This window comes from Microcaecilia unicolor, chromosome 11 (genome assembly GCF_901765095.1).
Source record: "Microcaecilia unicolor chromosome 11, aMicUni1.1, whole genome shotgun sequence".
NCBI classification, from domain to species: domain Eukaryota; kingdom Metazoa; phylum Chordata; class Amphibia; order Gymnophiona; family Siphonopidae; genus Microcaecilia; species Microcaecilia unicolor.
The window spans coordinates 39,461,467-39,475,982 of NC_044041.1; the positions used below are offsets into that span (position 1 = coordinate 39,461,467).

At 47.9% G+C, this 14,516-nt stretch overlaps 1 protein-coding gene across 1 annotated transcript in view; it reads right to left on the bottom strand.

The window, feature by feature from the left end:
- Positions 1 to 14,516, bottom strand: part of ABCB9 (ATP binding cassette subfamily B member 9) — a 66,167-nt gene that overhangs the window by 21,739 nt on the left and 29,912 nt on the right. Inside the window, exons 9-11 of the mRNA XM_030219838.1 lie at positions 9,735 to 9,908; positions 2,186 to 2,345; positions 37 to 173 (exon numbers count right to left, since the gene is read on the bottom strand). Coding sequence (XP_030075698.1) covers positions 37 to 173; positions 2,186 to 2,345; positions 9,735 to 9,908 — 471 coding nt within the window. The remainder of the gene's footprint in view (positions 1 to 36; positions 174 to 2,185; positions 2,346 to 9,734; positions 9,909 to 14,516) is intronic.

Consider the following 14,516-nt stretch of genomic DNA (forward strand, 5'->3'; position numbering starts at 1 on the left):
CTTCTGCTCAACAATAACTGTCCAGCCTGTACTTACTGCATGCTCGCTTTCTGCATCCAGGGCACTTGTGGCTTCATCCAGTATCAGAACTTGAGGGTTTCGGACCAGGGCTCTAGCGATGGCCACACGCTGCTTCTGACCACCTGACAGCTGGGTACCTTTTTCACCAGTATCTATAAGAACATGAGAAAACCAGAAGAACAGGTGAGGCTCCGTGAAGCATAAGAAACTATTTCTAGGGAGAAGATCCAACATCTTAAACTTTGAGAACAGAGCTCAAGCCTTGTGAGAAACACTACGAGCACGATATTCAAAACAATTCAAATGGCCAGGAGAGGATCCTGGCTGTTTAAAATCGCCTGTCTGGGGCTTACCGGGCATTTTCAGAGGCACTTAACCGGACAGTGCCACTGAAAATGCCCAGTTAGCACTCAAGCCGAAATTGGCTATTTTGGGGGCGGAGTCAGCACTTAGCTGATTAAGTGTCAATATTCAGCACCTAACTGGTTTAGATAACTGCATAAATAAAACCACATAATACGAAATCCTATCATTATGTGGTTCTTCACAGTCGGTTGAGTGTCAAATATTACACTTAATTGGCTATGGTTTAGCCTTTTCCTTATAACTACAAATTCAACTTTGGAGCCTGGATACAGCCTGGCATTGCCTTTCTGGGTTTAATGCCAGCAGCGGTGATTGCCGCCGGCTGAAAATTGAGTCCTAAGAAAGAAACAGAAAGAAACCTCTGCTACTGGTTTACCACAAGAAAAACACAACTGTTTTGAGAAATGACAATTCTTGCTGCAGGGTGATCTATGCCCTGAGGTTTTCCAAGGCGGAAAGCAAGTGCCAGGCCTCTCAAGGGAAAACTGGATTCATGAGCCCTTGGACCACTGTGGCAGGCAAAACCCCCCAACCAGAACTGGGCTAACACACCAACAAGACAGGTGCTGCAAATGTAGATAAGCAAAGCAGGAACACACTGGACTAGGACTGGAACAAGACTGCACCTGCACTTGACCGCCGTTCCCCAGGGGTTGAGCCCCTAGGTGCGGGCGGCTGGCAGGACTTACAGGATACAGGAACTCACACAGGGAATAGGACTCCAAAGCAAGCTTGACAAAACAGGGACCAGGAATCAGGACTCAGAACCGAGGGTATTTCCTTAGGTAACAGGATACAACAACAAGCTTGCACAAACAAGGACAAAGGGAAAAGGCAGAGGGGACCTAGAGACACAGAATATGACAGACAAGGCAGAACACAAAGCTAGGCTACAACCACAAACTGATACCAGAGCATTAACAGAAGGCTGAACACAAGGCAGCCACGAAACACACAGAGAAACACTAGATAGAAACAGGCTCACCACAGAATACTGCAACCGGAGAGAACAATCCCAGGTGCAGTAAGGTGAGGGCTAATTACACACCCACTGGCAGCAGCCAGCACAAGGAGACAGAACAAGAACTACAAGTAAGAGGAATATAACAAACACCACTGACCCAAACAGACACACTGAAACAGAAGGCAGAAATGCCCACAGAAAGAACCAAGCAGAAGTGCAACAGCACACCAACTGACCTACAGCGATGCAAAGGCAAACTTAGGAAGTTTCCAGATGGTAATAAAGGCACTACCGGTGAGGTCACCACCAGGGTGGGGCTTAGCAGCACAACAGCAGAGCACGGCTTGGCTGGAACAGGATCCCGGCATGGACTAGACTGGACTGGATTTCAGGATTTTCACACAGGCTTCAGGATTTACACACAGACTGGACTTGGCTGGAGGAACCCCAAAGCAAGTCCGACAGGGAATATAGTTACAATCGTGACAGCAAGTTGTATGCTATGGTTTTACTGCTCTGATCAGGCCTTGTGAAATGTTGGGACCCCCTGATGCAGGTATTTGTGCCAAAACCCAGCCGAGTTGGGTCGTTTCTACAATAACGATTTCCTCCGTGACAACTTGGTTGTTTTTCCTCCACCCCCCCCCCCACCCCCACCTCCCGACCACCCCTGTTTTTGTGTTTTCCTTGTGAGAAACACTGCCCAAACACGAGGCTGGGAAATTTCTCCCATGACAGTTTGAAGAAACTCTCTTATCATCTGACCAATGTGGATCCAGGCAGAGTGGGGTAGTGGTGGTAGTAGTGGGTGGAAAGGGGTTTGAAACACTCTACCTGTTTTATAACCGTCCTGTAACTCCTTGACGAATCCATCGGCATTGGCTTTTTTAGCTGCTTGAACGATTGCCTCTAACGGGACAGAGTTTAAACCATAAGAAATATTGTCGTCAATGGAACGTGCAAACAGCACTGGCTCTTGGCTAACCAAGGACACCTACAGAAACCAAATTAACATTCAGTGAAGAGTACAATAAAAGAGACACATATTATGACACTCGGTATTTGTCTTTTTCAGCTGCTTAAATGTTGGCATGTAGGTTATTATCCTCATCATCATTTACATAGTCAATATCAGATATGCACACCACTGTGCAGAGACATGGAGGGTAATTTTATACATTTTATAAACCATTTTCATGCATAAAATACTGATTTACACTTTTCAATGAGCTCTTAAACTATTAGGTCACATCTGAAAGTATGCATGGTGCAAGTCGGCTTGTACTTGTACAGGCTCATGGAGGAGTGGTGATTTATGTACGTATTTTATAAAATATGCACATACATTTACACCTGCTTGTAATGTCTACACTTTCAGTCTAAGCACAGTTTCTGCAGGATTTGTACGTGAATGACACAGTCTAAGAAGAGTTTCTGCAGGATTTATATGTGGATGACAAAGAGGCTTATTTTCAAAGCACTTAGCCTCCCAAAGTTCCATAGAAACATATGGAACTTAGCCTCCCAAAGTGCTTTGAAAATATGCCTCATAGAGGGGCATAATCGAACGGGGACGACCAACTCTAAGGGTGCCCATCTCTGAGGACATCCCCGCGAAGGGGTCGGGCCATTCCGTATTATTGAAACAAGATGGGCGTCCATCTTTCATTTCGATAATACGGTCGGGGACGCCCAAATCTCAACATTTAGGTTGACCTTAGAGATGGCTGACCTAAATATTGAGATGGTCGACCTCGGTTTTTGCCGATAATGGAAACCGAGGATGCCCATCTCAAAAACGACCAAATCCAAAGCATTTGGTCATGGGAGGAGCCAGCATTCATAGTGCACTAGTCCCCCTCACATGCCAGGACACCAACCGGGCACCCTAGGGGGCACTGAAGTGGACTTCACAAATTGCTCCCAGGTGCATAGCTCCCTTACCTTGGGTGCTGAGCCCCCCAGAACCACTCCCCACAACTGTACAATACTACCATAGCCCTTATGGGTGAAGGGGGGCACCTACATGTGGGTACAGTGGGTTTCAGGTGGGTTTTGGAGGGCTCACATTTACCAGCACAAGTGTAACAGGTAGGAGGGGGGGGATGGACCTGGGTCCGCCTGCCTGAAGTGTACTGCACCCACTAAAAACTGCTCCAGGGACCTGCATACTGCTGTGATGGAGCTGGGTATGACAGTTGAGGCTGGCATAGAGGCTGGAAAAAAAATTTTTTTAATTTTTTTGGGGGGTGGGAGGGGGTTGGTGACCACTGGGGAAGTAAGGGGAGGTCATCCCCGATTCCCTCCGGTGGTCATCTGGTCAGTTCTGGCACCTTTTCAAGGCTTGATCATGAAAAAAAGGTACCAAGTAAAGTCGGCCAAATGCTCATCAGGGACGCCCTTCTTTTTTCCATTATCGGCCGAGGATGCCCAGCTCTTAAGCATGCCCCTGTCCCGCCTTCGCTACGGTGCTGACACGCCCCTGTGAACTTCGGTCGCCCCACGACGGAAAGCAGTTGAGGACGCCCAAAATTGGCTTTCGATTATGCCGATTTGGGCGACCCTGAGAGAAGGACACCCATCTCCCGATTTGTGTCAAAAGATGGGCGCCCTTCTCTTTCAAAAATGCCCCTGATAGTCTTAACACAGTTTCTGCAGGATTTGTATGTGAATGATGTGCAGCTACTCATACCTGTTGAACCTGATTTATCTACAGCCCTGAATAAATTCACTGCCTGTCTCACAACAACCCAAGAATGAGATAAAAACTAGGAACGTTATCTGAACTCAAGTAAAACAGAGCTCCTATGGGTCCCTAATGCAAGCAGTAACATACCCAACATCAAAATCCCTTTTGGGAAATGCGTTAACGTGGGCTAGTGACCAGTCATAAATCCTTTACAGATACAGGCAGCAGACAATGTAAACCAAAACAAAAGTCTTTATTATGAACCAAAAAGCACCAAAAGTCTGTTATTGTCACAGATCTGGTATGCAAACATAGGAAGGATTTAAATATAACTTCATTCCAACAAACGGAAACTGTACTTTCCTAGGTATCCTGAAGCCCAGCTTCATTAACTCACACTTACACTCACAGTGACTGCTTCTAGCAGACTCATTTCAATACTTCACTTGTACTATGTAAACTTCCCACCTTGACCCATCTTCCAATACTGTGCAGTCATAGGCTGGGTAAATGCTTCACAAGTAAACCTCCTACCCTGATGCATTTTCCAACACTGCAGTCATAGGCTAGGACTCTCCTGGAAAACCCTTTCTTCCTGCCCAGGCTTGGAATCTCTCCTGGAGCACCCAATCCCTTGGTTCTGAGTCTCCCTGTGCTGTTCTGCCATGGGGCTTTTAACATCCTTCCTGTCTGAGCCCTACACTCCTGACTCAGCAGACTACTCTCCCTAACTTAAGGTAACTCAGTTTCAGTCTCAGTGACAGAATGTTCTTAAGAAATCCAGGCTTATATCACCCTCTCCCTCACAGGAACCACTAACTTCCCCTTATATCACAGGTCAGAAACTTTGAGGTACAACTGAATTCAACACTTATGTTAAATCTCAAAATCCAGGCAACCTTCAGGAGCTGCTTCTATCATCTTCAGCAACTATGCTGTCTCTTGCTGTACATTGAGAAGACAAGTTTTGTCACAGTGGTTCATACCATGATAACATCTAGGCTGGATTACTTTAATACACTCTACATTGGTGTGACTATAAAGGGCTTGCACCAGCTTCAATTGATTCAACATGCTGCAGCACAACTGATGAAAGGTTGCAAGCAACATGACCATAATTTCTACAAAAATAATACTGGTTACCAGTACAATACAGGGCTAAATTTCAAATGATCTCTGATCTTGAAGGCCCTTCAAAGTAATGGACTAGAGTGTATGAAGAACAAGATCTCCTCCTACGAGCCTCCAAGGTCGCTAACCACACCCTCTGCAAAGGAAATCATACAGTATGACATCTGCCAATGAGCCTTCTCCATATTATCTCCCACATTCTGGAACACACTCACAGAAAGGCTTCGCCTAACACAAGGCTATCTACTTCAGGAAGCGGGTGAAAGTTTGGCCCTTCTCCCAAGCTCTTTGATAGAAGAAGCAACTAACTAGACCAGTGGTCTTCTCAAATTTATAAGCTGAGACCTCTCTGCACCCAAATGAGCTGAAGAACAGCCGCCAAATATTTTCCTATGTGGGGTCTTGACACTAGTAGCCAGTCCTGCTTATAATCGAAAGAGAAAAACGCCTATATTGTGACCCAAATCGGGAGATAGACGTTTATCTCCCAAAAACGAATAAAGCGGTATAATCAAAAGCCGAATTTGGACGTTTTCAACTGCACTCCGTCGCGGATGCGGACAACGTTGATGGGGGCGTGTCGAAGGCGTGGTGAAGGCGGGACTGGGGTGTGGTTATCTGCTGATCAGAGATGGGCACCTTTCGCCGATAATGGAAAAAAAATATGCGTTTTTAGCGAGAATTTAGGGCACTTTTCCTGGACCCTGTTTTTCCACGAATAAGGCCCCAAAAAGTGCCCTAAATGACCAGATGACCACTGGAGGGAATCGGGGATGACCTCCCCTGACTTCCCCAGTGGTCACGAACCCCCTCCCACCACAAAATATGCCGTTTCACAACTTTTTATTTTCACCCTCAAATGTCATACCCACCTCCCTGGCAGCAGTATGCAGGTCACTGGAGCAGTGGACTTCAGGCAGGTGGACCCAGGCTCATCCCTCCCCCCCCACCTGTTACACTTGTGCTGGTAAATGGGAGCCCTCCAAACCGCCCCCCAAACCCACTGTACCCACGTGTAGGTGCCCCCCTTCACCCCTTAGGGCTATAGTAATGGTGTAGACTTGTGGGCAGTGGGTTTTGAGGGGGGATTTTGGGGGCTCAACACCCAAGGGAAGGGTGCTATGCACCTGAGAGCTGTTTTACCTTTTTTTTTTTTTTTGTAAAAGTGCCCCCTAGGGTGCCCGGTTGGTGTCCTGGCATGTGAGGTGGACCGGTGCAGTACGAATCCTGGCCCCTCCCATGAATAAATGTCTTGGAGTTATTCGTTTTTGAGCTGGGCGTTTTCGGTTTCCATTATTGCTGAAAAACAAAAACGCCCAGCTCAAAAAAAGATAAACGTCCATGTTTTTTCGAAAATACGATTCGGTCCGCCCCTTCACGGACCCGTTCTCGGAGATAAACGCCCATGGAGATAGGCGTTTCTGTTCGATTATGCCCCTCAGTGTGTGTCAATGACATTCATCCCTTCCAGCCCATCTTCAGACCTTTCATTGGTGGTTTCCTCAAGAAGGTGTGCATTTCCAAATGCATTCCCTTCATCTATTGATAAATAACTTGTCCTTCAAGCAAGTGGCTCTTCCCATCATCCACTTCCCTCTTTCTGTCCTGAACTTGGCTAGAGAGGCAGAGAGTAGCAGAAAAAAAAACCAAAACAGAATGAGGATGGGAGCCACCCCAGAGGTCTCCAGGGGCCACCACTGGTCCCCAGGTCTTGCACTGAAGAACACTGAACTAGACAGTCACACACACAAGGACTAACACCGGCTGCACATACTACAGTAGGACTTGCTTAAGCCACATACACTTTTTGCCCCTGGAATCTATAAACTTGTGCACCCAACTTTATGCTTAGCATGGAAAGTTGTGCACGAATGTTACAGAATAAGGTCAATTGCGCACCTAAATTAATTTAAGAATGAGCTGATAATTGGTGTTAATGAGCAATAATAGGCAACAATTGGCCTTAATTGGCACCAATTAGTAGTTACATGTGCAACCGATTTAGTCTGTATTCCATAACTTGTGTGCACAAATTCTATTGCGGGCACCTACTAGGGGGTGTGGCCATGGGAAGGGCATGAGCCTGCCTAGCAGTTATGCGGGCATGTTATAGAATACTAGCATGGATGTGCTTAACTGCCTACATTTAGGCATGAGCACACACCAGCCTTCAACATGGTGTAAGTGCTCAGTGTAAAGGCAGGTGCATATGTGTAGACTTCTTCATGGGCAACTATATTCTAATCTGCACTTAGGGGTGAATTCTATAAATTGTGCCTAAAAAATCGGTGCAGAAAAAACCCACTTAAGCGCTATTCTATAAGCCGTGCCTAAAGCTAGGTGCGGTTTATAAAACAGTGCATAAGCGTAGGGGCTGCATGTAAATTTATGCATGTCCATTTGCGCCAATGAAAACGTGGTGCAAATGCCTTCACCTAAATTTATACACAGAACCCCCTAATTCTATAATTGTGTGTGTACCTCAAATCCACGCCCATGCTCCACCCCAAAATGCTCATGATCCTCCCCTTTTTGCACCCCCTTTTCCAGTTACGCATGTACATATTAATTGACTTCAATTGCTTGTTATAAAGCCAATTAGCACTAATTAGCACAAAAAGGTGCCCGAAAAGGTGCCAGATGACCAGTGGCGTAGCCATGGGTGGGCCAGGGCCCACCCTATTTGGACTCTGGCCCACCCAAAATTGTGCACTCTTGCTATGGCTTGCAGAGGTCCTCAAACCCCGTCAGCTGAAGATTTCCTCCTTCTCAAGCAGCCAGTGCTCTTTCAAACGGCAGCTGGCACCACTTGCCTCAAGCAAAACCCAACACCAGCCCCTCTTCACATGCTTAGTTTCATGCATGCACAGCCTGCTGGCCGTGGCATCAGCTCAAGGAAAGTGCTGCTGGCTTGTTTGGAAGAGTGCTGACTGTCTGAATAGGAGGGGATCTACAAACCCCGCCAGCTGAAGATTTCCTCCTGCTCAGGTATTTAATATTGTGGGCTTGCAGATGGAGGGAGGGATGAAGAACAGAGCAGAGGGGGACTAGGGACGGGGGGAGGGCATGAATTCCATGCTCACCCACCTTGGACTCAGGCCCACCCAAAATTGGCTGTCTGGCTACGCCCTTGCAGATGACCACCGGAGAGAATCGGGGATGACCTCCCGTTACTCTCCCAGTGGTCACTAACCCCCTCCCACCCTCAAAAAACATCTATAAAAATATTTTGTGCCAGCCTCAGATGTCATACTCAGGCCCATTACAGCAGTATGCAGGTCCCTCGAGCAGTTTTAGTGGGTGCAGTGGACTTCAGGCAGGTGGACCCATGCCCATCTCCCCCCACCTGTTATGTTTGTGGAGGAAACAGCAAGCCCTCCAAAATCCACCAGAAACCCACTGTACCCACATCTAGGTGCCCCCTTCACCCGTAAGGGCTATGGTGGTGGTGTACAGTTGGGGGTAGTGGATTTTTTTTGGGGGGGGTTGCGGGGCTCAGCACACAAGGTAAGGGAGCTATGTTCCTGGGAGCATTTTATGAAGTCCACTGCAGTGCCCCCTAGGGTGCCCGGTTGGTGTCCTGGCATGTCAGGGGGACTAGTGCACCACAAATGCTGGCTCCTCCCATGACTAAATGGTTTGCATTTGGTCATTTCTGAGATGGACGTCCTTGGTTTCAAAAATCGATGAAAATCAACAACGTCCATGTCCAGGGACGTCCAAATCTAGGGATGGCGAAATTTAAGGATTTGGACGTCCCTGACGGTATTTTCGAAACGAAACGAAAGATGGACGTCCATCCTGTTTCAAAAATACGAATTTCCCTGCCCCTGGATTGGGATGTTTTGCAGGGGGGTGAGTGGAGCAGGTGTGCAGCTGTTGGCTCTGCCAGTCCCCTGCCCCCTCTAACATTACTTCCTGTTCTGGGGCAGGGGAGCAGCAGAGCTGAGAGCCGTGCATCTGCTCCACGCACCCACTTGCTGGGAGGAAAGGTCAGGTGATGCGCTTTGGGGGGGGGTATGGCACGCCTTGGGGGTGAAGCTTCAGGGGGGGGGCACAGAGGTGACCCACCCCAGGTGGCCTACAAGGTAGGAATACCACTGAGCAGCCATTCAAACTACATTATTAATAAATGGCATTATCTTGGATACTAGCACATCAACAATACAAGTCTTAGGGGTTCATTTACCAATGCTCATTAATGTGATTTAAATATTGCAAATACCGTTATTCTCAATGGAGTCTATTTACTAATTGTGTTTAACTTGAATTAGCACGTGCTAATGGGTGTTAACACACATTTGTAAATAAGGCCCTTAGGTAGCTAGTCTGTGCTGATGGCTGGTGGCAAGTCAAAAATTAAAACTCAATGAAACATCCGAATGACAAATGAAGGCCGAATGAACCAGACCCTTCTTAACCGTGCCATACTCAGTATCCTTAGAGAAGCTGCTGTCCAAGACAACAAACAGATACAATTTTTTAAAACTTAGCTGAAAAATGCTTTTGGGTGCATTTCTCCTCACCTCCAGCCTACCATAAAACACTTAGAAACACAGGTACCTTTGTGTGTAGGTACTTGTGCTCATATAGATGAATAGGGCATCCGTCCAGCAGAACCTCTCCTTCCTGTAAAGGGTAGAAATTTTCCAAAATGTTGACACAAGAGCTTTTTCCACTCCCAGAAGGACCCACCAGGGCAGTCACTTTGCCAGGATGAAGAGTGAAGGTCACATCCTACAACAGCAATGGGGGGGAGGGGGGGGGGTGGCAGTGTGTTATCCAGCTGTAAAAACATCCCTAAGGTTTAAAAAAATGTCTGACTGAAGTCTAATCTGCGGCTGAACATGGAGAAGGGATACCAGATAGTTCCGGGTTATTCAGGAACACTCTGGGGTCCTTTTACGAAACTGTGGCAAAAGGGGGCCTCTGCTGGTGTCGGCTTGTGTTTTTGATGCTTGTCAAGGCCCCCTTTTACCACAGCAGAAATGGCCGTGTGGCCATTTTGGAGGGGCAGCACTTATTGCCACCCATTCAGGTGGCAGTAGGTACTCCTGCATTAACCCAATGGTAACCTGGCAGCGCATGGCACTGCCCTATTAGTGCCAGGTACACACCAGCACTACAAAAATTGAAATATGTTTGCAGCGCCGGAAATAGCGCATGCTGGGGGAGGGAACTGCCGCCGGGCGGCTGCGGTAACCCGGCGGTACTTCCCTTTTAGCGAGCGGTAAGCCCGCATTAGGCTTACCGCCACTTCATAAAAGGGTCCCTCTATTAGGCCTGCATCCCAATTCACTGCATGTATTTCTGTCTTACTTAGAGAAACAGAACTACAACTCCCTACATGCAGCAAGACAAAATGAGAACTGCCTCAAGCTGTCCCTGGTGACCTCAAGCCATCTGGTAAAATGTTTCATGTCATCCGTCAGTCATCACAGGTTACATCATTTATAACACTTTGTAACTTAGCCACAATTAATGGTAAGAAAGAAAAGCTGAATAAGGAAGTCTTGCTGACAAATTACCCAGAAGGGCCATTAATTTATTATTATGTTCATGGGGCTGATATTTTAAAATGATATATTTGTTCAGCCGCAATAAACAGAAGAGTGTTGCCATTAAATCTGGATCCCTTTGTGTGGGAATCAGTCTAAGAATAAACAAAGAACATATACGCAGATACATTTGCTATACTTATCATACATAAATTTGCACATTTAAGCTATATGAAGAGCAACTGAATTTTGCCAATCTCCGTATAACATTTCATGCTATTTCCAGCTCACCCCAAATGTCATCTCTTTTAAAACACAAATTCTAGTAATTCAGGGATCCTTTTACCAAGCTGCGGCAAAAAGAGCCTTGTGCTAGCGGAGGTGGCTGCTTTTACCGTGTGCTGCAGCCCTTTTTACCACAGCGGGTAAAAAAAAGATTGAAAATAGCAATGGCCATGTGAAAAGATTGCTCTCACAGGGTGGCCACGTGGAGAAATGGCCTAGTGGTTGGTGCAGTGGGCTTTGATCCTGGTAACCTGGGTTTGATTCCCACTGCAGCTCCTTGTGACCTTGGGCAAGTCACTTAACCCTCCATTGCCCCAGGTACAAAAAACTTAGGGGGGTCTTTTACTAAAGCTTAGCTCAAGTTATCTGCAGCAGGGCCATTGCAGATAACTTGAGCTAAGCTTTAGCAAAAGACCCCCTTAGACTGTAAGCCCCCTAGGCACAGAGAAAGCACCTGTATATAATATGTACAGCGCTGTGTACGTCTAGTAGTGCTATACAAATGAGTAGTCGTAGTTACTGCCACCCACTGAGGTGGCAGTAAGGGCTCCTGTGCTAACCCTGCAGTAACTGCGTAGCACGCAGTGCTGCCCAATTACCACTGGGATAGCACCACACTAAAAAATACAGGCCAATTTACCCTAGTGAGGGAAATGGCGCTTGCTGGGGCTGGAACTACTTCTGGTGCCAGCTCCAGATTAGCATGCAGTAAGGCTTACCACCAGTGGCGTATCTACATGGGGCCACGGGGACTTAGGCCCCGCAGATTTGGCCCTGGACCCCCCTGCCAATGACCCTCTCGACCCCCCTCCTGCCGCCAACCCGCCGTCGCCTACCTTTGCTGGCGGGGGACCCCAACCCCCGCCAGCCGAGGTTCTCTTCTTCCGGTGCAAGGCTTCGTTCTGTTTCTGCGAGTCTGACGTCCTGCACAGAAATAGAACGAAGCCTTGCAGATCAGCCAGTGGCCGCGTTGCTGGCTGTCAGACTCAGAACAAAGCCTTGCGCCGGAAGAAGAGGACCTCGGCTGGCGGGGGTTGGGGTCCCCCGCCAGCAAAGGTAGGCGACGGTGGTGGCGGGGGAGGGTTAGCGGCGGGAGGGGGGGTCAAGAGGGTCGGCGGCGGGGGGGGGGTCAAAGTAGTTGTTGGTGGTGGCAGCGGCGGGGGGGGTCGGCATTGGCGAGGGGGGTGTCAGCAATGGCGGGGGGGTCGGCGGCACTGGGGGGGGGGCTAAAATGTGCCACCTCACCTTGGGCTTAGGACCCCCTCCCGCCGAAGTCTGGCTACCCCCCTGCTTACCGCTGCTTTGCAAAAGGGCCCCTCAGTGACTTGAATTTTTGAAAAAGCCATTTATGTGGTCAGCACCCCATTTCAGCTCATGAATGTAGATAAGCTGCTCTCTAGGAAACATCTCAGGGGTTGATATTCAAAGTGATTTAACCAGTCAGAAATTACTCCTGGCTGGTTAAATCACTTGTTCGGAGCTAAGCACTCATTTTCAGCGGCATGTAACCAGTTAGTGCCACTGAAAATGTCTGTTGGTTTTTTTTGTTTGGATTTTTGCTCACACTTTTTTCAGTAGTAGCTCAAGGTGAGTTACATTCAGGTACACTGGATATTTCTCTGTCCCAGGAGGGCTCACAATCTAAGTTTGTACCTGAGGCAATGGAGGGTTAAGTGACTTACTACTACTACTACTACTTATCATTTCTATAGCACTATTAGACGTACGCAGCGCTGTACACTTGAACATGAAGAGACAGTCCCTGCTCGACAGAGCTTACAATCTAATTAGGACAGACAAACAGGAGAAACAAGAGATAAAGGAATATTAACGTGAGGATGATAAAATAAGGGTTAGGAGTTAAAAGCAGCATCAAAAGGGTGGGCTTTTAGCTTAGATTTGAAGACGGCCAGAGATGGAGCTTGATGTACCGGCTCAGGAAGTCTATTCCAGGCATATGGTGCAGCAAGATGAAAGGAATGGAGTCAGCAGTGGAAGAGTGGACTTGCCCAAGATCACAAGGAGCAGCAGTGGAATTTGAACTGGCCACCTGTGGATTTCAATTCTGGTGCTCTAACCACTGGGCCACTCCTCCACTCCTGTTAGCACCCAACCCAAAACTGCCTATTTTGGGGATGTTCCGGTGGCGGAGTCAGCACTTGGCCGGTTAAATGCTGATATTCCAACACTTAACTGGCCAAGCTAACGAATAAATAGGAACGCATAAAAGTCAGTCCTATCTTTATGCAGTTCACCATAGCCAGTTAAGTGCTGAATATCACTTTTGCTGGATCCGTAAACCCAGAAATTTAATTCCAGAGTCCAAGCATGGCCTGTAACATATACATAGTAACATAGTAGATGACGGCAGAAAAAGACCTGCATGGCCCATCCAGTCTGCCCAACAAGATAAACTCATATGTACTAGTTTTTGTGTATACCTTACCTTGATTTGTACCTGTCTTTTTCAGGGCACAGACCGTATAAGTCTGCCCAGCACTATCCCCACTTCCTAACCACCAGCCCCGGCACAGACCGTATAAGTCTGCCCAGCACTAGCCCCGCCTCCCAACCACCGGCTCTGCTACCCATTTTAGGCTAAGCTCCTGAGGATCCCTTCCTTCTGAACAGGATTCCTGGCATTTAATTTTCAGGTATAACGCCAGCGACGGTTAGAAATATGCAGAGTACACCAGCTGAATATTGACCCCCTCACTTCATGAAATTACTTATCTGCCTACATTCTTCTTCCAGTATGAAGTTTTTCCAAGCTCTTTCTCACATTTGGGCAGATGGGACACAGCTTAGCCTTGTTACCAAATTGTGTCACTGCTCAGAATGAGTGAGGAAAGACAGATGCAAACGCAGGTTCGTTCAGGAGCACAAGGTCTGCGTGCCTTGCTTACACGGGCGGATGGCAAGCTGCTGTGGTAGATGAAGGCAAAGTGGTAGAGTGCAACTCTGTGCTAGAATTTCTGTGACTGTCAGCTCAGTTTGCAAAAAAGGCTATGTAAAAAGTGTCAGAATAATTGCAATATGGACATATTACAGGAGAACTCTATCTTTTTCTCCAAACGTATTTCTGACTACTTATCACCTCATCAGTGGCGTTCCTAGGGGGGCTGACACCCGGGGCAGATCGCCGATGTGCCCCACCCCCTGGGTGCAGCGCCCCCCTCAGTTGCAGCACGACCCCCCCCCCGGCGAAAGACCCCCCCCCGGGTGCACGCCGCTGGGGCGCTGCCGCGCGCCGGTCAGCTTTGTTCGTTTCCATACTCCCTCTGCCCTGGAACAGATTACTTCCTGTTCCGGGGCAGAGGGAGCATGGAAACGAACGAAGCTGACCGGCGCGCGGCACCCCCCCCAGCGGCATGCACCCGGGGCAGACCGCCCCCACCGCCCCCCCCCTTGGTACGCCACTGCACCTCATACAGTTGCAAAATCAAGATTTAATTTTTAAACACAGTAATAAGTAACACCTCCCCTCCCCACTCCATTGCTCTCAGAACAGAGCACAATGTTGCATGCCAATGTCACAGTTTAATCCATTCCAATACTATAC